The 22,555-nt window shown below is 56.5% G+C and overlaps 1 protein-coding gene and 1 long non-coding RNA gene across 5 annotated transcripts in view; one reads left to right on the top strand and one right to left on the bottom strand.

Moving 5' to 3' along the window:
* The window catches only part of LOC144370457 (uncharacterized), a 30,836-nt gene extending 9,144 nt beyond the window's left edge, over window positions 1-21,692 (bottom strand). Inside the window, exon 1 of the long non-coding RNA XR_013430440.1 lies at window positions 21,165-21,692. This is a non-coding gene — a long non-coding RNA (uncharacterized LOC144370457). The remainder of the gene's footprint in view (window positions 1-21,164) is intronic.
* A 70-nt stretch (window positions 21,693-21,762) lies between these two features.
* The window catches only part of Vipr2 (vasoactive intestinal peptide receptor 2), a 149,526-nt gene continuing 148,733 nt past the window's right edge, over window positions 21,763-22,555 (top strand). For all 4 annotated transcript variants that reach the window (XR_013435589.1, XM_078040955.1, XM_078040954.1 and 1 more), the window contains exon 1: window positions 21,763-21,934. Coding sequence is in view for 3 of the 4 variants with exons in the window: in XM_078040955.1 (XP_077897081.1) it covers window positions 21,887-21,934 (48 nt within the window). In the remaining variant the exon portion in view is untranslated. The remainder of the gene's footprint in view (window positions 21,935-22,555) is intronic.

Below are 22,555 nucleotides of genomic sequence, written 5' to 3'. Positions count from 1 at the left end.
CTGTCACCCCAGCTCCACCCAGGGGACAGCGCCATCCACCTTGAGGGAAGATCCACTTCACTGGGTCAAAGGCCCGTCTCTTCCAGAAGCCCCTGGGAGACATCAGAAGTGACCATCAGCTGTGTGGGCACCCCCGACCCAGGCCAGCAGCACCAGAACCAGCCACCCTGGGGCCTTCCAGGGTTGCCCCCAGAGGCTGCCGACTGCCTGGGAGGCTCATCACCCCAGCTGGACTCTGTGCCTGGCCCCCGTGGGTGGCACCCGGGGCCACGCGGGAAAGCCAGCTCCTCTCTGCCCTGCTCTGGGAGCACGCCCAGAAACCAGGCAGAGCCCATGGTGGCCTTGCGTTCAACCCATGAGAAATTCCCAGAGTTGACTTTTGAGGAAAAATTAGCAGATACTTTAAAAATAAAACTAATAGAATAAATATAAAAATCCAAATCAGCTTGTCACATTTCACTTCACATGAAGCAGCAATTTCAGTGTCCTTGTTAGTCTCTGTGATATTTCTTGCTCCCTGACATCCCAGTTAGGTGGTGGCCCTGCTGGGTGGTGACCTCACACCAGGTGGGAGAGGCAGGGCTCTCATGGCACAGGGCTGCTGAGTGGCCAGGACCTGGGAAGAGCGCAGTGGGCAGGGCCCTGGAGCGTGCCCTGGGAGCAGCTGGTCCATCAGCTGAGCAGAGGTGCCAGGCCACCAAGTAAGATGGCGGGAGGCTGGGAAGGGAGCCCGATGGCTACTCCCAAGGGGCCTCCTCCACCACAGATGCCCCAGGGCCCCGTGTGCCCTCTGGCTGGGGGCTCAGAGCCCTTCGGTCTTGTGTTTCCTGAGGAATCAGATCCTTGGAAGACTGCATGAAGACAGTGCTTCCAAAAGAGCAGAACTATAAGGAAAAGAAAATTCTAAAGGAAATACTGTCTTATTCAGAGAGAGAATGTGAAACGGCAGCACGGCAAGAAGAATTGGGTCATGCTGGCCGCTTTTCAGCGGTCTTCTCCGGTCCCTTTAATCTGTCCTAATGAACTGGACCAGGGCCGGCTGGACCTTACCTCTAACGGAACAAATCACATTTTGTCACAGCATAATGAGCACCTCCCGCGGATGACGTCTTCCTCTTAATGAATCCATGAGGACTTGACTTGGGGTCCTAGGGTCCTCTCTCAGTCTCTCTCTTTCCCTCTCTCTTCCATGACGGACAAGAGTGCGAAGGCCTAGCAGGCAGATCCGGGTGGGCACAGGCGGGCACCGCAGCGGCTCCCACACTGCACCTGTGTCTGCCTGAGGCTGAGTGCCACGCTCAGCTCATCCTGGGACTCAGAGCTCCCTCTGAGCAGTCAGAGGCAGACTCCCCGACACACCCGACAGGGGCAGGCCTGCCTCTGTACCCACAGACAAGGCCGCCTCTGAATGAGGAGGGGGCGGGAGGCAGAGGCTAGACCACCAGGACTCCATGCTCAGCCCCCCCACCATGCTTCTCGTGACGGCAGCAAGGGGCCTGACGGAGAGAGCCACTGTGGAGCAGCCTCTAGAGCCCACGGGACCCTCCCCCAGAGACCTCCCTGGAGCAGCCTCTAGACCACACTCAAATCTGGATGCAGAAGGCATCTAGCAAGTACCCGCTGCAGGATCCCCAGCCACAGTGGTGGGAGGGTGTGGAGCTGCTACCTGGAGAGCCGCGCCTCTGCCCGCACAGGAGACCAGCCTCACACGCTGCCTTCCACCTTCCTGCTCCCTGCAGGAGCTGGCCACAGGCCTGTCCTGGGCGTGTCCTCCCAGCTCCAGTGCCCACTCCCACTTGCCAACTGGGCTGGCTGCTGGGGCTTTGGAAGAATCCTGAGGGTGAAGCATGACCTTCTGCCCCAGCTCCATGTCCTTCAGCACGTGCTCTGTCCCATGTGATGAGGCCCTGGGGTGTCAGTGGTCCCCAGTGTCCTGTGGGCTCTAAACTCCATGAGCCTAGGAACATGGCGGGGTGCTCAAGAAGCCACCGCAGCTGGACAGGTGACGTTAGAAGTTGGCCAGTCTCATGAGGCTCTGATGCTGTGCCCACAACATCCAGGTTCCTCCCCAAACCTCCTGCCCCCTGCAGATGGTAGGGGAAAAGAGGACAGGGCCTCAGATGGCCACCTCTGCCTTCCACTCTTCAGTCCCCCTCCAGTTCCCATCCTGCTTTTAACCTGCGCATGGAAACCTCCACATTCCAGAGGTTGGTACACTGCAGGAAGAAAATTCAGGCAGGAGGGGACCATCCAGGGAAGACGGCCTTTAAATCCTCCAACGGAGGGCTGCCCACCACAGTGAGAAGCCTGGGAGCACATGCAGACTCCTGGGGCTAACAGACTTCCTCCCCTGCAGGACAGCGTCCGAGAGGGTGTATTCCCTGCCCACCACTCAGAAGAGCCTTGGATGAGCACACAGGATGGCCACACTTGCTGTCTGTCCACTTGATCCCTGCTCTGGCCTCTGAGTCTGGCAGAGTGAAGCATGAAGAGGTTGTAGCTTCTGCAACATGCTGTGGACAGGTCTTCCCTGGTCATGGCACATGCTGGTGATGAGCCCTGCCCCTGGTCTCCCTGCTCATTCTTCTTAAAACCCAGCCAGGCACCTTGCACACGAAGCACCGAATGATTCCTGCTCACGGGTTGGGCGTTGGGGCTTTCTGTCTGGCCCCATCACCTGTGGAGAGGCTGAGGCATGGACAGAATGCTGTCAGTTAAGAGCACAGGTCCTCGCACTGAAAGCTATCCTCGGCAGCCCAGGGACAGCAAGATGCCACGGGCTACTGACAAGTTTGCAGCCTGGCTGAGACATGAAAGTCAAACAGCTGTGCGATCGGTTTGTGTTGAACATCAGACGGACCAGCCCAGTGCCCCGGCAGGCCGCCATTCAGACCTGGTCTCACAATGGCCCAGGCTCCGCTGTGGTGTGCTGAGGTGCCAGGCTCAGGGAGGGAGTGGGCTGTGACACGGCATAGGGATGAGCAGGAGTCCCTGTGGCCTTCACCTGCACCTTCACCGAATGTGTTCCCTGGAGAACTTCCACTCTTCCCCGGGCAACCTCTACCCCAACTTCAAGAATCAGGGAGGAGACTATTTTTTGGGTGTGCCAGTTACACCAGTCAGTGTACTCTGGGAACTTCTCTGATCCCAGCCCTCATCTGGGTCCGGCACGAGGAGCTCACAAGCAGGACCAGGGGGAACAGGGAGTGAGCCTCGGCCCGCCTGGTGGGCACGAAGCTTGTGACCTGCTTCTCCTGCCCCGCTGTTCGAGATCGAAACTCCCACCTGGTGTCTCTGATTCGAAGCTGTCCCTGATGGGCAGAGAAACACCTGAAACGAGCCGGCCTGCCGTCTTCCTGCACCCCTCTGACCCTCCCCTATGAGCGCACCGAGGCCCTGTCCGTCCCGCTGAGGCAGAAGAGCTGGGAAGCCGGACGCCCTAGAGTCTGACTGAGACCTAAAGAAACTCGGGGAGCACCAGCTGTGAACGGGGATGGGCCGGCCACGGGGTGGTCAGTGTTAGGCGTCAGCGTGGCTGGGCGGAGGACACCTGGACAGCAGGAAGTCTGCCTCTGTGCACGCTGGGGAGGGAGACTCTGGAGGAGACCTGAGACGCGGTTTCTGGGTGGGGAAGACCAGTCCTCGGGATGGGGGCCCCCCGCAGGCTGGGCCCCAGGCCCAACACAAGGCGGAGGGAGGGTAGATTCTTGTCCCTGGCTCTGGAGCCAGGGCCCTCTTCCCTGCCCTTGGATCTCAGAGCTCTCTGGACTCTGGGACTCTCGCCAGCAGCCCTGGGCTCCCTGGGACCAGGAATGGTACGGGGGCTTCCTTGGTTCTGAGACCTTCAGACGTGGCCCGAGCCACACTCCGCTCTCTTGGTCTCAGCTGCTGGGTCTTTTCGGCCCCATCATGGAGCGAGCTCCTGTTTCTCTGTGGACCTGCCTAATCCGTGAGGCCGTCTTCCCCGAGGACTCTGCTCAGCCCTCAGTGCAGGCCCCTGACTGGAGGCCCAGCCCTCGGCTCCGTGTCTGGCCTGGTGTCTGTGCTCAACCAACACACGGCCGGGTGACCGTCCCCATGACAGGGCCCTGGAAGGCCTTTTCCTCCTGCCACAGTGACAGCAAGCAGCTGAGTGCTCCCTGTGCCCATCCAGTCTGGGCTCCTCTTCCGTATAACCCCGGAGCTCAGGCAGACCTCCAGCAAAGACACGGGGCTTTCTCAGGGGTGGGCTGAGCCTGGTCCACTCTGGGCCAGCAAGCCTCCCTGCCCTCCTCAGAGTCCAGAGAGCCGTTGGCTCCTAGCTGTCCTGAGCAGGGATGGTGTCCCTGCCTGGAGGGACAAGGGTCCTCACTCGAGCCTGCACCGCCAGGCCACACCACTTTCCAGATAGCTCCTGAGGTCCCAGCATTCTCGATGCACCTGACCCGTGCCATCATCTCCGTCCTTCAGAGACGTTGAAGACAAAGTCAGGGACATCCAAGGACACTATCTTTGGTTCTGGTGTCTGTTTTTAACTTCATATCCACCCATTCAGTTTTTGTGCTGGTCCACAAATCTGACCCAGAGCTCTGGACTACTGGTAAGGGCCTCCAGGTGACCAGACCCATGCCCAGCACCAGCACATCTGCCACTGTGGCGCTCAGGGAGATGCGCCAGGCCCTGCTGCTCAGAGGCCTTTGCTCCTGTCCCCAGCCCTGGCGTCTTCTCCAGGTGATGCTCCTGGAGAGGTGGTCTTGGGGGCACAGAGTCACTGCCCACCTTCCGCTCCTCAGACAAAGAGATGCTCTGGGGCGCGGTAACACAGCCACACACAGGCCAAATCCTCTGACTCCAGGTGCAGACCAGGCCTGAGTGTCTACGCTGGCACAATACAGTAAACGTAAGGACATTTTCCCAGCTCTGGCCGCCTTTCAGGCAAAGATTCCTGTGATGTTCAGTTCACTTGGTTCTTTTAAAGGCTCCAACTTGCTGTGAAATGCACCAGCTTGGCCTGATCCTCCAGAGGCGGTCAGGATGGTTCACCTGCTGTCTCGTCCACTTTGCACCTGAGCACTGTGTACTAGAGGTGAAGGCCAGGGTCAAGTGGCAGAGCCAGACAAGTCAGGATTCCCTGGGTTTTGACTTGGCTACCACAGGGTCAGAACCAGAGGGGCCTGTGAGCTGGTCACTGGGCACACAGCAGGCCCTATGATGGTGCTCTTGAAAGCACTGGCCAGGTGCTGACAGGAAGCAACCCTCGGGAAACCCTGTGTCCAGACGGATTCTTGAGACCCTCCCCCTCATCTACCTCTCCCCTTCTGCTTAGGAAGTACCTCTAGAATGAGCGAGGGACCAGAGAGCAGGAAGAGGGTACAAGAGCAGGGAGGGCGTGTTCAAGCCTGAGCTTCAGAAGCAGGGCTCCTTAGTGAGCTGCTGCCCGCGGGCAGAGCGGCTTGGAAATCCCCACCATAGCCCCGGAGAGCACTGGGCATCACAAAGGGACTGCAGTGATCCATGGCCTCCTCCTGTTCGTCTTAGAGCAGACTCTTAGGCTTAGTCCGATTTACCAATTCACTCCTCAACCGGATTCTCATTTCTGCTAAAATGCACTAAAGTTCTTCCCTATGGTGCTCCTCCTAAGACGTCAGCCAGGTGAACGGCAGCGCACCTGTGACCATGCCGCCCAGCTGGTGCCTGTGCCCCAAGCCTCGTGGCCCACGCGGCCCTGGACCCGTCTCTCAGAGCTGCTGCCCAGTGAGGGCTGTCTCCTCCTCACCCTTCCCCAGCCCCATGGGTCTCCTGCACCCTCAGATTCTCCACCAAGCTGTGCACACAGTGGTCACTGGAAACACACATGACCAACCTGCAGGGTGACCGCCAGCGGGCACAAGGCTCTGCTGACCCTGGACACTGTCCATTCTGCACACCAGCCACATGGGGCTCTTCCCACGCAGACTTCTCCTTGCAAAACGTAAAGTCCTGCTTTCCCAGTCCATCCATGCTGAGATGGTAGCCACTGGACACATCACCTGTTTGAAGAAAAATCGAGGTGGGTAGCCTAAGACAGAGATGTCTGGTCTCCGCCAAGGAGAAATGGGGTGAGCTCCAGCACTGGCCCTTGTCTGTGGCCAGCCGCCCAGGAGCAGAGGCCTCGCTCTCACCACGGACTTCTGGGGACCCCTGCGAGTGTCTACTCCTGGCACTCAGGCCAGGTTGACACGTGTGGCCAGACTCACCCCCTCAGCTCGGCTGTGAAAATGCCCTTCCTTCCTGTGTCCACACTTGCGTTTCCTGCCTGGCACCGGCCACGGCTCAGGTGGGGTGAGCACTGCTCCCCTCTCCTGTAGCTTGAGGTGTGCTGGGGGTGGTGTTGAGGGTCCTAATGGAGCCTCCCCTTCATCTCTGTCTGCTCAGCACAGCAAACAACCCAGCTCATCCACTTCCCCAAATTGCCGCCCCCATTACAGGGTGGTGTCAGGAGCCCCGAGGGAGGAATCTCAATTTTCACAACACAGACGCAGAGAGCAGGAACGATCCTCTCGTCATTCTCTTCCTCCCGCTGAAGATAACCACCGCTGTAGATGCAGGGAGCCGCCTCCAGGACTGTGGTGGGTGTCACTTCCCGACCCTTTCCTCCTTCCGCGCGCGAGTCTGTGCCTCACAGTGTTCCAGCTCATCAGACTCCGAGATTGCAAACTAGAAACGTGAGCAGCGAGCACGGGGTACGGGGTGCGAGAGGCAGCGGAATCTGAATGGGGCCTCTGTTGTCACTGACCCGAGACCTGGCAAACTCAGAACCCCACTCACGCTTCAGGAAACAGGAGGAAGAAATCCACCCCCGCTTCCCAAGAGTTGAGAGGACTGGGTGAACACAGAAGATGCTTCCCGGATCGCAGGAGCTGCAGCCCTCAGCTGCCCGTTAGAAACAGGGACAGGGCACCCACGGCGAGGAGGAGGGGCTGGTGGGTGGGGCGCACACGGACGCAGGCCAACTCCTGGGTGGGAAGAGGGATAACACGGGGGCATGTGTGACTTCAGGGACACTGAGGAGCCGAGCGGAAGGCCAGGTGAAGAGCCAGGACGTGAGAGTGGAGGCCAGAGGGGTCAGCAGGTCAGACCCCGGGCCTGGGGACAGGCCTGCTCCGGGACACCTGCAGGGCTCAGCTGAGGTGGCTCTTCTCCAAAAGGGGGTGAAGCCTGACAGGGGGTGCGAGAAGCCAGGTCACAGTTGGGCCCAGAGAAGAGGCCAGAGGGACCTTGCAGTCCCACCTGCCCTGGGTGGGAGAGGGGCCCCTGCTCAGCTCTGGAGCCAATCCTGGAGCCTCCCCGAGGGTCTCCTGCTCGTACTACACTCTGCTCACCCAGACCCGAGTCTTCACCCTTCTCCAGTAAGAAAGGGCACCCTGCCTCCCTCTGTCGGCACGTGCCAGGCTCTCCCCGGCAGGACGCCTGACCTAGGCAGGAAGACCGGGAGAGTTCTGGAAGGGCTGGGCATCCCCGGGGCCCAGGCAGAGGGACAGTGAGCTGGGCAGACAGACCCCCATCCCACAGGCAGCCAGGATCAGGGACTCGCCACTCCCTGCCCGGTCCAAAGCCGGCCTCCTCGGAGCCAGAACCTCTGCTCTGCTCCTCCCAGAGGCAGCCACAGCCACCCTTCCTCAGCCGTCCTACCCTTTCCCCTAGCAACAGCTGACCACAAGCAGACCCCCACCCAAAACGCTTCCTCTTCTAACAGAGGCATCAGAAACCACCAGGGAGACCTGTCTGCTAATTCTATAAATACGGGATTGCAATCGTGCACTCCTGGTTGGCTTCTTACATCTGAAGCCTGGAGCGCTGGACTGGTCCAGTCGGCAGCCCTGATTAGCACAGACCCCACCAGACCCCTGCTGAGCCAGCAGACAAGCCTGTACAACCCCAGCAAAGAACAGCAACCACCACAAGCCTTTCCCTACTTTATTTTTTTAATCGATTCTATATTTTTAAATACATGACAGTGGGATGCATCACAATCCTTATTACACACATAGGGCACAATTTTTCATGTCTCTGTATGTAAAGTGTGTTCACACCAGTTCATGTCGTCATACTGTACTTTGGATAATGATGTCTATCTCTCACCACTCTCTCCGCCCTGGTCTGTGGACCCCATGCTTTGGATTCAGGAGGCCAAGAACCATCTAACTGCCTAATTCCACGTTTCCAAAGCAGGCTGGATACTGAGCAGACGGAGGGTGTCACGTGGGAGGTGAGGCAGGTGTAGACCTCAGTGCTTCATATCATACGTCCAAACTGGGTCCCCCTGGTAGAGGGACATTTGCCACAGTAACTCGGGGCAGAACCAGCAGGTGGCTCAGCTGGGTGGGCCCTGGTGCAAGGCACATGGATGGAGCATTTGTAGGAAAGGGCAGTGGGAGTCCTAGGAGGAGGCCCACCAGGATGTGCCTTAGCCAGAGACCGAGGTGTTCAGGCACAGTGCCCCAGCCCCCCTGCTGCCGCCAGGATCCCCGGAATTCCCGTGAGCCCCCAACTACCCCATTCCCCTGGCTCAGGCCCAGCACCAGTGAGCCCAAGCCCCACATCTGGGGGCGCGTCCGTGGTCACCAGCAGAGGCGTGGAGCAGGTCCCAGGAGCTCAATTTCCCCTTGTCTGTGGCGTGCTCTTGTGTCACTTACGGCAGGAGGCATGGCCTCACAGACCCGTGCCCACAGCACAGCACATCCAGCACTGGCCGCTGGGCCCTTCTCAGCTCCCACACAGCCCTGGGGGTGGGGGACGCCTGTCTGCAGGGGAGCAAGCTCTCGGGCCTGTTTGGAGCCTGCGACTCGGCTGTGGCCCTCAACACAGCTCAGTCGGGCCCTGACCTGGAACCCCGGGGGGGGCTGGTCACTGTGGGTGAGGAGGGGGCCGGTCACTGTGGGTGAGGAGGGGGGCCGGTCACTGTGGGTGAGGAGGGGGCTGGTCACTGTGGGTGAGGAGGGGGGCTGGTCACTGTGGGTGAGGAGGGGGCCGGTCACTGTGGGTGAGGAGTGGGGCCGGTCACTGTGGGTGGGGAGGGGGCCGGTCACTGTGGGTGAGGAGGGGGCCGGTCACTGTGGGTGAGGAGGGGGGCTGGTCACTGTGGGTGAGGAGGGGGGCTGGTCACTGTGGGTGAGGAGGGGGGCTGGTCACTGTGGGTGAGGAGGGGGGCTGGTCACTGTGGGTGAAGAGGGGGGCTGGTCACTGTGGGTGAGGAGGGGGGCTGGTCACTCTGGGTGAGGAGGGGGGCTGGTCACTCTGGGTGAGGAGGGGGCTGGTCACTGTGGGTGAGGAGGGGGGCTGGTCACTGTGGGTGAGGAGGGGGCTGGTCACTGTGGGTGAGGAGGGGGGCTGGTCACTGTGGGTGAGGAGGGGGGCTGGTCACTGTGGGTGAGGAGGGGGGCTGGTCACTTTGGGTGAGGAGGGGGGCTGGTCACTGTGGGTGAGGAGGGGGCTGGTCACTGTGGGTGAGGAGGGGGGCTGGTCACTGTGGGTGAGGAGGGGGGCTGGTCACTGTGGGTGAGGAGGGGGCTGGTCACTGTGGGTGAGGAGGGGGGCTGGTCACTGTGGGTGAGGAGGGGGGCTGGTCACTGTGGGTGAGGAGGGGGCTGGTCACTCTAGGTGAGGAGGGGGCTGGTCACTGTGGGTGAGGAGGGGGCTGGTCACTGTGGGTGAGGAGGGGGCTGGTCACTGTGGGTGAGGAGGGGGGCTGGTCACTGTGGGTGAGGAGGGGGGCTGGTCACTGTGGGTGAGGAGGGGGGCTGGTCACTGTGGGTGAGGAGGGGGGCTGGTCACTGTGGGTGAGGAGGGGGGCTGGTCACTGTGGGTGAGGAGGGGGGCTGGTCACTGTGGGTGAGGAGGGGGCTGGTCACTCTAGGTGAGGAGGGGGCTGGTCACTGTGGGTGAGGAGGGGGCTGGTCACTGTGGGTGAGGAGTGGGGCTGGTCACTGTGGGTGAGGAGTGGGGCTGGTCACTGTGGGTGAGGAGGGGGCTGGTCACTGTGGGTGAGGAGGGGGCTGGTCACTGTGGGTGAGGAGGGGGGCTGGTCACTGTGGGTGAGGAGGGGGCTGGTCACTGTGGGTGAGGAGGGGGCTGGTCACTGTGGGTGAGGAGGGGGGCTGGTCACTCTAGGTGAGGAGGGGGCTGGTCACTGTGGGTGAGGAGGGGGCTGGTCACTGTGGGTGAGGAGTGGGGCTGGTCACTGTGGGTGAGGAGGGGGCTGGTCACTGTGGGTGAGGAGGGGGCTGGTCACTGTGGGTGAGGAGGGGGCTGGCCACTGTGGGTGAGCAGTGGGGGCACCTGTCCCAGATGATTCACCTGCAGGGACACTGCTTTGGTGACCACCACAGCATGGTGGGAGGAGGAGCCAGGACTCAGAGCTGGCGATGGAGGCCTGGGAGGGGCCTACCCGCCCTTCTTTGTGCTGGAAGGTCAGTCTGCAGGGCTCTGCAGGGTTCTGGTGGAGCAGAGGCAGAACCCCTGGGGTTCATTTGTCAGCTCTGTGGAGTCAGCTGCCCGGAGGGAGAATAAAGCTGTAACTGCCAAGGCTCCAGGGTCCTAAAAAGCACAGGAAGTCTTAGCACTGGTCTATGGGTTAATCTCCTCATCAACTCGTCAGTTGATCTACTTTCCCTAAATTTAACCAGTGTCAAGTCAATGCTGAGGATCCCTGACCTATACTCTGGAAAACACTTTGAGCAGTCACCCAGCAGATTTGCAAACCATCGTTCAACATTCCACGCCCTTCTAGCTTGCATTTTTCCTTAATAATAATAATAATAATAATAATAATAATAAGAAGAAGAAGAAGAAGAAGAAGAAGAAGGAGGAGGAGGAGGAGGAAGGAAAGGAAAAAGGTTTTCAGTGCTCCTGCAGCTCAGGCCGTCATAGAGGGAGCCTGGACGCTGTCAGCCATCTTCACAAGAAACAAGGAGACCGGCCCGAAAACCAGCACCTGCCCCTTGACCCACCAGAGAGCTGAGGCAAGAGGGGAGCTTCGGCCCCAGCTGGAGAGAGGACAGAACCAGGCTTTGCTGCAGCAGATCCCAGCCCAGGAAACCAGGCTGGAGGGTGTTGGAGGCTGGGAGAGACCAAGGGAGCTCACTCCAGGGCCCAGACCCAGGGCAACAAGGGGTGCTCACAGGGAATCTCACAGAGACATCCCTGGCCTTTCCAGAGCAGGAAGTCAGCCTTTTGAAATGAATCAAGATGGTCAAACAGCATCTCGCCTGCTGGGACTATCAGTGCCTGAGGGACCCCGGGAGGACACCCCGATTCCAGACCCTCCAGCCTTCCTGAGCCCCCTGAGGGTGGTGGGAACTGAGCACGTGTGAAGCCGCGGCCTGGAGCGGCGGAGCCCTCACCCCACCTGCCTCACCACACCAGTGCCCCCAGGGCTTCTGCGTAACAGGGGACACGACGGCAGGAGCTGCACGTCCCAGACCGCACACGTTTGAAGAGCCGGAGGCAGAGGGATGCTAGAATCACCAGACCAGGATCCCGGGACCGGCAGCGGCTACCAGGGAGACACAGAGGAGATGGGCCTGGTGGACAGAGGCCAGCCAGGCCCTCAGCAGGCTCATGGGCAGACTGGGCGTGACCAGCGAAAGGCAGTGATGCTGAAAAGATGGGAAGTGGGACTCCACCACTGGCCCCCAAGTGAGAACAGAAGGAGGAATCACAACAGAAACTCCAAGAGACGGGGTCAGCTCCAGAAGGGGCAAGGCCCGCACAGTGGGAAGACCAGAAGAAGAAAGAGGAAGAACACTGAAGCCACCGTGGCAGATGAGAGAGAGCAGCGAACCCCTGCTGTGCCTCCACACCACGTTCCAACCGCAGAAAACCGAAGACGGAGAGGAAAGAGAGAGAACCTTCACAGTGAGGACCCAAGTCAAGAATTACATCAGATTTCATCTCCAGAGCCAGGCGAGCAAGAAAAGAGTGGAGTGAAATATTCAAAGTGTTGAGAGAAAGCCCACTGACAGAAGTCTGCATCCAGCAAAATCAATCTTCAAAAATGACAAGGAAATAAGGGCTTTCTCAGGTAGAATCCGTTGCCGTAGCCTGGCCTGGCAGGAAGTGTTTGAAAAAGTCATTGTGAGAGAAGGGAAGTGACACAGGTCAGAAAATCAGACCTCCAAAAGAAAGGAAGAATTAAGGAAGAAACCAACCCGAGAATCCTATTATGAATCAGGCATAAAGAGCCAATGACCATGGCAGCGAAGTTGATGACTGCAGCTGGCGAGTATCACGTAGAAGCCAGGGGTGGAGGAGGGCTGGAATGCCGTGTCCTGCCGACGCTGTCCGTGAGCAGGGCAGTGCTCCTCACCAGTGGACCTGGATCTGTCGTTACGACATGCTGCAGACCCAGTGCAACGGTTCCCCTGAAGAGTGAAAAGACAGAAGGGCTAGCGATGTGCTGGAAGAAAAAGAGAATCACACAGTGTCCCACTGCACCAGAGAGCGCAGACGAGAGGACAGGTGCGGGATGAAGAAGCCAAGAAGGGGGCAGTGGGTGGAACCCAGAGCACACCTGTGCCAGCCACCAGGAAGGTCTACATGCTGTCCACGTGGCAAGGAAAGACTCGGGGCAGGAGGTGTCTTCAGAAACCACTCGGAACATAAAGACCCATCGGTACCGAAGGGGACGTTGAGGAAGGTACAACAAGGACAGAGCAGTTACACCAACTTCAGACCAGACAGACTTCCAAGCAGGGCAAGCCATCGGAGCGGAGAGGGGCGCTGTGCGATGATTCACAGCAGACACGACAGTCCTTGTGTGCGTGAGCCGGACAACAGAGCACCAAACGCGGCAGACAGAAGCCGACAGGACTGCAGCGGACACAGAGGGCTCCACGTGTAGCAGGATGCCTGCGCCCTGTATGGGAAATGAACAGCTCCTGAGACACAAGAGCAGCACCAGCAATCAGATACATCTAATTAACACCTGCAGAATACTTCATTCCACAGCAGCAGAATACACATTCCTCTCCATCTCACGTGGGACACATAGACCCCATTAGGGCTATAAAACACACATCCACCAATTTAAAAGAAAGGAAGTCCTACCGTATACACTCTCAGAATTAACTAGAGTATATAACAGAAAGACGATTGGAGCCCTTTAAAACACTAGAGACTCTGCGTCTGATAGAAGAAAAAGTTGGCCCTAATCTCCATCTCGTGGGGTCGGGCTCCAAATTCCTTAATAGGACACCCATAGCCCAAGAGTTAACATCAAGAATCAACAAATGGGACAGATTCAAACTAAAAAGTTTTTTCCTCAGCAAGAGAAATAATAAGTGAGGTAAAGAGGGAGCCTATATCCTGGGAACAAATCTTTACCCCTCACACTTCAGATAGAGCCCTAATATCCAGAGTATACAAAGAACTCAAAAAGTTAAACAACAATAAAACAAATAACCCAATCAACAAATGGGCCAAGGACCTGAACAGACACTTCTCAGAGGAGGACATACAATCAATCAACAAGTACATGAAAAAATGCTCACCATCGCTAGCAGTCAGAGAAATGCAAATCAAAACCACCCTAAGATACCATCTCACTCCAGTAAGATTGGCAGCCATTATGAAGTCAAACAACAACAAGTGCTGGCGAGGATGTGGGGAAAAGGGTACTCTTGTACATTGCTGGTGGGACTGCAAATTAGTGCAGCCGATTTGGAAAGCAGTATGGAGATTCCTTGGAAAGCTGGGAATGGAACCACCATTTGACCCAGCTATTCCCCTTCTTGGACTATACCCAAAACCTAAAAAGAGCATACTACAGGGACACAGCTACATCAATGTTCATAGCAGCACAATTCACAGTAGCTAGACTGTGGAACCAACCCAGATGCCCTTCAACAGACGAATGGATTTAAAAAATGTGGCATTTATACACAATGGAATATTACTCAGCACTAAAAAATAACAAAATCATGGCATTTGCAGGGAAATGGATGGCACTAGAGCAGATTATGCTAAGTGAAGCTAGCCAATCCCTAAAAAAACAAATGCTGAATGTCTTCTCTGATAAAAGGGAGGTGACTCAAAACAGAGTAGGAAGGAAGAGCATGAGAAGAAGATTACCATGAAACAAGGAAAAGAGGTGGGAGGGAAAGGCAGGGAGAAGGGGAAGATGCAAGGAGACCCTCATGGGTTCACAAAATACATATACGATGGTGTGAGGGGGGGAGGGAAAAAGAGAGAGAGAGAGAAGTGTCACAGTAGAATGGGTAGAGAATAGTGATGGGAGGGGATAGGGAGGGCAGCAGAATACCACTGACACCAGGATTGCTGTGTGTACACACATGGATGTATAACCAGTGTGATCCTGCAATCTGTACACGTGGAAAAACGAGAATCATACCCTATTTGAATCAAATGTATGATATGTCAAGATCATTGTGTTGTCTTGAGCAACTAATAAAAAAATAAATAATTAAAAAATAAAAATAAAAATAAAATACTAGACTAGGGGCTGGGGCTGTGGCTCAGTGGCAGAGTCCTTGCCTAGCATGTGTGACATACTGGGTTCCATTCTCAGCACCACATACAAATAAATTTTAAAAAATTCATCAACAACTAATAAAAATATTTTAAAAATATAGAATAAACAACACAATTCTAAATAAAAAATGGTCCAAAGAAAAAGTCTTAAGATAAACTTAAATATTTTTAACTAAAAGAACACAAATATCAAAATATGCAGAACGCAGGGAAAGCAGTGCTAGAGGGAAATCAGTAGCACTGGACACATACATCAGAAAGTAATCAGCCCTCTAATCCTTTGCCTTAGTAAACAGAAAAAGAAGAACAAATTAAATCCAAAGCAGCAAGATAAAGGAAACGTAAAAACAGCAAAAAATGAAAATATCAAAAACAGAAAATTGATGAAACTAAACATGAATGTTTCACAAAAATCCATAAAACTGATAAACCTCTCACCAGACTAAGAACAAGAGAAAACACAAATCACTGATATCCAAGATGCACGGGACCTTCACTACGGTTCCAGGGATGCTGAGAGGGTGACAAAGGAACTTAAGGATCCCCTCGTCTGACAACCCACAAAACATGAACCAATTTTTTGAAAAACACCACCCACCAAACCACTCTAGAGAAAGAGGTGATCCACGCAGGCCATGTCTGTCAGATCAACTGAGTCGATAATCAGTGACCTCCCCGTCCGGAAAGCCCCAGGCACAGACAGGTTCGCTGGTGAGCGCCTCCAAACCTTTAAGGGGGAAACAACGCTGGTTCCATATAATCTCTTCCAGAAAACAGAAGCAGACGGAGTACTTCTTAACTCGTTCTATGAGGTCAGGATCACCCTCATGAAAAATCGAGCAAAAACATCACATAAAATAAAACCATACAATAATATGCCTTGTGAACATAGATGCAAAAATCCTCAACAAAATGGCAAATCAAACCCAACAATATGTTAAAGAAAAATTCACCACCTCCATGTGGGTGTTATACTAGGTACACGCACTGATATTTAAAAATCAACATTTTCCATCGTATCAACAGGCTAAAGAAAACAAATCATATTGTCATACCAAGAGAGACATAAAGAGTCTGACAAAATTCAACACATACTCAAAGTTTTAAAAAAAAAAAAACTCTGAGCAAACTGGGAGATAAAAGGGACTTTCCTTGACTTGCTAAAAAACATGCAAAAGAGATCTACAATCAGTCTCATAACTGATGTGAGAAACTAGATGCTTTCCACTAGAACTGGGACAAAGTGGGGACGTCCCTTGTGCCTGTGCCTATTCAGTTTTGTACTAGAAGCTCTTGACAATCCAAAAAAAAAAATATATGGAAATAAAGATATACAGAATTACAATGGAGAAATAAAATTTGTCTTTGTTTATAGAAGACATGATGGTAGAAAATCTCAAAGAATAAAAATGACTTCTCCACCCAATAGGTGAGTACAGCAAAATTACATGATGTGAGAGTAATACACAAAAGACAAAAGTCAACTGCTTTCTTAAACCTCAGAAAAATTAGAATTTTAATACCATAGGCCATAGTACCAAAAAAATAAGTGCATAGGAAAACATGATGGAAGACATCAAAGAAGATCCACACAATTGGTAGATATTCCATGTTCATGGTCAAGAAAACAAAATTTGTCAAGATGTCAGTTCTTCTCCAAGGGATCTACAGACTCAACACAATCCAAATCAAAATCTCAGCAAGTTATTTTGTGGTCATTAACGAACTCATTCTAAAATTTAAGTAGAAAAACAAGATTCAGAGTAGCCAACATAATATTGAGGAAGACCGAAGCTGAAACACTGTCATTACCTGACTTCAAGGCTTACTTTAAAATTGCAGAGTGGAAACGTGTGACACTGGAAAAGAAACAGAGACGCAGAGACGAGGATGAGCAGGCAGCACAGACACCAAGACAGACACCGTCAGCGCACCCCGGACAAGGAGCAAGGTGATTCAACAGAGCAGTGACAGCCTCCAGCCAGTGACGTTGGCACAGGCTGCAACCCACACCCAGAAAGCACACCCTTCTCAAATCAACTCAAGATGGGTCTGAGACCTCAGTGCACACCGCCAAACTCTAGAACTACCGAAGGAGAAATACAGGTGACCTTGGATTTGTCAGTGACTTTTTAGCTGCACCAAAAGGATGATCAAAGAAAGAAAAAAAAACTGTTAAATTGTACTTCATTAAAATTAAGCTTTTGCTCTGCAAAAGACACTGTAGGAAGTATCAGAAGACCAGCCACAACTGAGAAAATCTTCACACACCATGTGTCTGATAAAGGATCAGTATCCAAATGTACAAAGAAGTCTTAAAACTCAACAGTAAAAAAAAAATGATTTATAAAAGAACTGAACAGATACCTAGAAAGAAGATTTAAAATGTTAAATAAGCATATGAGAAAAAGCTCTGGATCACATGTCCTCAGAGATGCAAGTCAGAACAGCACAGGACACCCCGATCCCCATGGCAAGGCCAGGCTCCAGACACGCCACCCCCACTGCACGGAGGAACTCTCACCTGCAGAAACACTGACACTACCTGACTGGGGGCTGCAGATGCGGCGCTGCTCAGGAAGACGATTTGGAATTGTCTTACAAAACCAAAGTTGCTGTAGGTGCCAACAATCGTGCTCTTGGTATTTACTCACAGGAACTTAAAATCTGTGTCCACACATAAGCCCACACGGCTGTTAACACAGCTGTACTCGTAGTTGCTACAACCTGGAAGCAACCAAGACATCCTTCAGCAGGCAAGTGGATGAGCTGCGGCAGATCAGACAGGGAGACAGCTACAAAGAGCTGAGCTCAAGCCCTGCAGCCACAGAGGGATCCCAAATGCCGGGAGAGAAGCCAGTCTGAAGGGCGCACACTGCAGGATTCCTGGGCACCATGTGGGAAAGGCTGCGAGGGTCACGTTTCCAGGGTTAGGAGGGCGAGCGGAGGAACAGGAAGAGCTGGTGAGAGCATGCTACTAGATGGTGGGTACATGTCCCTGCACATCGGTGCAGACCCACAGAAGGGTCCATACCAGCAGTGGGGCCCCAGGTAAACCAGGAGCAGGGGTCAACAACCCGGGTGGGTGGGAGCCCGCCACCGTGCCCCGGCAGCTGTGGCAGACTGCCGAGAGGCCAGGGGCACCGGGAGCTCTCTGTACTCTGCTCGTTTTCTCTAGAAGCAGCTGCATGGAGTCTATTGAGAGGCAGACTCCCAGCTGGTTCTCACCCACGGCCACCTTGTTCCAGGTGTATCCAAAGGCCTCCGGCCCAGGCTCCCTGCGCATTTCAAGCTGGGCACTGTAGGTGACGCAGAGAGGCGTGTCGGAGTTTCAGCCCACAGGCCAACACAGCTGGACCCTGGACTGCGGAGCCCAGACGGCCCCAAGGGTTCCGTGGGTCAGCCCGTGCTCCCCCAGGGCTGTGACCTCCCAGCCTCCAAGGCCACAGGAGCACTGCTCTCCCTCCCTCACACAGCACTTGGGGGCCAGGCCTTGTCCTCTCCCTGACCGGAGGACCACAGGGGAGAGGCGGCCCCGATGGCAGAGCTGGCAGGAGAGGCACCAGGTGGCGTCTGGACGGTGGAAAGGTGGTGTCTGCAGGGGGAGGGACATCGCTGAGGAGCCTGCCGCGTGTAGGGGCAGGGGAGGCCCGAGGACCCGCGAAGCTCCCTCTGCGTCCTCACGCCATGGCCACCAGGCTGTGCCCTTCCTAGGGCTCCCCAGACCTTCCCTTTCTCTGACTGCAGAGGGCCCCAGTGGAGCAGAGGCGAAGCAGGCAGAAGAGGAACCCCCTCCACCCCATGGCCCGACCCCAGCCCGGCCCCAGCCCGGGGCAGGGCCTGAGGAGGACAGGTCTGGAGAAGAGATCTGTGACACGGAAGGAGGCCAAGCTTCCCCCGCACAGGACGCTCAGCTTCCGGAACCCATCATTCCACCCACCAGCGCAGGACTGCAGGTCTCAGGTTGTGCCCAGTGGGCTGGCCAGTGGCTGGGCAAAGTCACCGGGAAGGGGCGGGGGTGACAAGCAACTTGTGAAGGTTGACACCGCTGCTTTATTACAGGACAGAGAAGTATAGAGACCCAACTAATGACACACAGCTTAACTTAATTAACATAAACTAGATACAGCAGTCAACCAATAAGGAATCCTCATCTTGACGATTACGCACAGCTTGACTTCATTGACGTCACCTAGACACGCCGTCAGTCATTAAGGAATCTCCATCGTCCTAATGGCTCGCTGGCTGACTTCTCAAACCCCTCCTTCTGGCAAAGTGCCAGGCGCCATCTGGACTTGTCCGTGGCTCTCAACAGCCCTGATGAGTGACTCCCTCAGCTGGGGTGAGTGTGGGAGCAGCCTGTCTGTGTCATCGGGTCACCTGAAGGCCTCCCTGGCTGACCTTGGACCTAAGCTTTGGGCCGTCTTGAGCAGTAGGCCAAGCACATGGCAGGAACTGTGCTCCACAGCTGGAGCCCAGACACGCTGGGGGCACAGGACTCCACAGGGTCCCCAACACGGGGAAGCCTGGGGCACCAGGAGCTGAGAATCAGAGCACCAAGCCCATGGTGACTAGCACCACCCAGAAGCTCAACCCAGGCCCCAGGCACCATGGCTGCCCCCCACCAACCGCTCCTGGCCTCCTGCTGGTTTCCACAGGACTCCACCGCTGGGATGGGAAAGGACCGACACGGTTCTCAACAGCCGAGGTTTCTCACGGGTGTTTAGGGGAAGATGTAACTAAAAAAAATAAAGGCTAATATCCAGGCTTTTAAAAGACAAAAATAAAGGCAGAGGGTAAACCTCTTTAAAGTTGCAAGTTGAAGATGGCCTTGGAGGCGTGGGCACCGTGAGGACCCTGTGTCCTGCCAGGAGCCCATGCAGAGTGTGACCTCAGAGTCCACGAAGGTGCATCCTGCCTTGGAGGTGCAGGGGCCCGCACAGCATCCACTCCCAGTGAGCGGAGGACACATCTTCCACTCTGGCGTACCCAGGTGGCCCCAAGGGTTCCCAGGTGAACCCCAGGTCTATGGTTTCCCCTTCCAGGAGCCTCTCAGCAGACTTGATTCTGCTGGCTCAGCACTCAGCCTCAGAAGCCTCCACAGCCGCGGGCCGAGGTGCCAGGAGCCCTGCAGGGGACCTCGTGTCGGGAGGGAAGCCCTGAGCCTCGAGACCCCTGCAGTGGAGACACTGGGGGCAAGTGGTCAGAGCCAACCTGGGGGCAGGGAGGCAGGTCTCTGCTGGCACCAGGCCTGGCAGGGCCAGGGCCCGGGGTCCCACCAGCAAGCACAGGTGGCCACCCCACTGCTGCACCCCAGAGCACTGTGGCTCTGGAGGGGCTCGTGGAGAGGCCTGAGAGTGAAGAAGGGGAGAAGTGGACGGAGCCTCTGCTGGGCGTCCTTCCTGAGGTGTGCCTAGCCTGCTGGCGAGCACCGCTGACCCTGCTCCCCTCCATCAGAGTTCCTGTGCTGTCAGCCTCCCCCTGGGCAGCCACATTCCTACCCTGAGCTCTGGGGGCCCAGGGCTCCCCTGCCCAAGGGGCTCCATCTGTTGGATACCCTTTCTCTGGTCCTTTACCTTGCCCCTTCACTAGTCCCAGAGACAGTCATCTAAGATCCCGGAGGAAAGATGAACCCTCCCTCCCTCCTGTCTGCCTGAGTCTCCTCATCGTGACATTACTTCTCCAGATATACCCACGGCCAGGAGGGACCATCATCCCTCCCACCCACAGCCAGGAGGAACCATCATCCCACCCACCCACAGCCAGGAGGAACCATCATCCCACCCACCCACAGCCAGGAGGGACCATCATCCCACCCACCCACGGCCAGGAGGGACCATCATCCCACCCACCCACGGCCAGGAGGGACCATCATCCCTCCCACCCACAGCCAGGAGGAACCATCATCCCACCCACCCACAGCCAGGAGGAACCATCATCCCACCCACCCACAGCCAGGAGGGACCATCATCCCTCCCACCCACGGCCAGGAGGAACCATCATCCCACCCACCCACGGCCAGGAGGAACCATCATCCCTCCCACCCACAGCCAGGAGGACCCATCATCCCTCCCACCCAGGCAGGCCGCCAGCACTAACCCTTCTGACACTGCAGTGACCCTCTAGGTGGAAGAACAAGGGCTGCTGCCATTTAGAAATGCTCCGACTCCATTGGTCTGCCCAGGAAAGCTGACCGTGGGGCCAGGGTCCAGCTTTCAGACCCCAAGCTACAAGCCTGAGGTCCAGGTCTTGTTTTCTCACATGGGTCCCCACCAGAAAGCCACCGTAGATGGAAGATGGCAGACAGACAAGGGAGAGGGTGGGTGGATTCACTGAGGGGATGGGAGGAGTCAAGTGAAAACGAAGACCTGAATGAGATGAAAAGTTAAGCGCGAACCCAGGTAAAAGGTACCAGAGTGTGTTTCCTACTGTTCTAACTTCTGTGTTTGAAACTGTTTCTGAATAAAATTCAAACAACAACAACAACAAAATCGTTACCTGTTTTATTTCTCAGTGCATTTCCACGCTCAGGGTCCCAGCAGCTAGCGCTTTCCCTGGACTGGCGTCCCGAATGGCCAACAGGTCTTCCAGAGCCTCACACCCACCTGCGCCTCACACCCACCTGCGCCTCACACCCACCTGCGCCTCACACCCACCTGCGGCTGCGGTTTGGAAAGGCGGCTTCCGGGTGGGCTTCACCAGTTGCGCTGGGACGGGCCCAGGTCCACCGCGCTGGGCTCTGCACTGCCCCCTTTCCAGGCTGTCTGCTCCCCACCGAAACGCACTCGAGTTTTCCTCTTCGGTTAACCCCACGCGACTCCATGGCTCCTACAGCAGCTCACCCCCTAAGCGGGCTTCCGGGCCGGTTTCTGGGGCGTCCTCGGGGTGCTAGGAAGGAGGGCACAGGTGGCTGCACAGCGCTCGCGGTTCTCGCGGAGGTGCACCAGGCGCCGCTTCCTCCTGTTCCAGGTTCTCGCTTTTGGAGTCGGACAGGCGCGGGCGTCCTTCCCCCGGGGGAGCATCCCCTTGCCCGCTCCCCACTCGCGAAGGCGGCGGCCGGGGAGGCCCGGAGGGGCGCAGGGGCCCGGCGGGGAGAGGGGAAGGCGGGAGGGGCGCGTGGCGGAGACCGAGGGGCCGCGAGCGGGACGCGGAGGCACCGTGGAGAGGGGCGGTGCGCTCCCGGGAGGGCGGGGGCGCAGGGGCCGGGGCGGGCCCAGGGGCGGGGACGGGGCGTGGGGCGGGGCGCGAGCCAACCCGGGCGGGCGGCGCTGCCCGCGGGGACGGAGGTTCGGCGCCGCGCTCGGAGCAGTCCCGGAGCCCATGTTGGGGCCAGCGCAGCTGCCGGCGCTCGGGACAGAGGCGGCGCACTGAGCCCAGGATGAGGGCGCCCGCGCTGCTGACCTGCTGCTGCTGGCTGCTGGTCCCTGTGAGTGCGCCCTCCATCCCGACCGGGTCCCTCTGGCCGAGGCGGGTCCTGCGGCCGGCTGCGCGCACTTCGGGGTCTGGAGCGCAAGCCGCCGCAGGCCGGTCCGGGGTCCGGTTCCCTGGGGAGCCCCAACATTCCCTGTCCGCGTGTGGAGGTCCGGCCCCGGCTGGGGGAGATGCGCTGGCCCCTTCCCCTCCCCACCACGTCCCAGGTCTGCCCGAAGCGGGGTCCAGGCTCCTCTGTGGCCCCAGCAGACGAGCGGTCTGTGGCCTGGCGGTGCCACGGGGCGCTGGGGTCCCGGTGCGAGGAGCCACTGCGGTCACCTGCGCTGGCCTCGCGTTCAGAGGGAGTTGCCTTGTTGCTTAATCCTCCCGTCCAGCTCCCTGGTCCTTGCTATCGGCGCGTATTTATTTTAGTGTGTGTCAGAAGAGATGTGGCGTGGCTAAGAAAGTTTCCTTTTGGAAATATTATGCTTTTTTTTAAAAGACCGCTGTGCGAAAAGATAAACTGCGGAGAAGTCTGCCAGATGAGTGAAGCACTACGTTATGTGCTTCCCGAGAATTCTTTCCTTTATTTGAAAAACTCCCCCCCCTTGAGGTTTGACCCCTTTTCCTGCTTTCC

This window comes from Ictidomys tridecemlineatus, chromosome 2, assembly GCF_052094955.1.
Source record: "Ictidomys tridecemlineatus isolate mIctTri1 chromosome 2, mIctTri1.hap1, whole genome shotgun sequence".
NCBI lineage: Eukaryota > Metazoa > Chordata > Mammalia > Rodentia > Sciuridae > Ictidomys > Ictidomys tridecemlineatus.
This window is presented reverse-complemented; position numbering and strand designations above follow the sequence as displayed.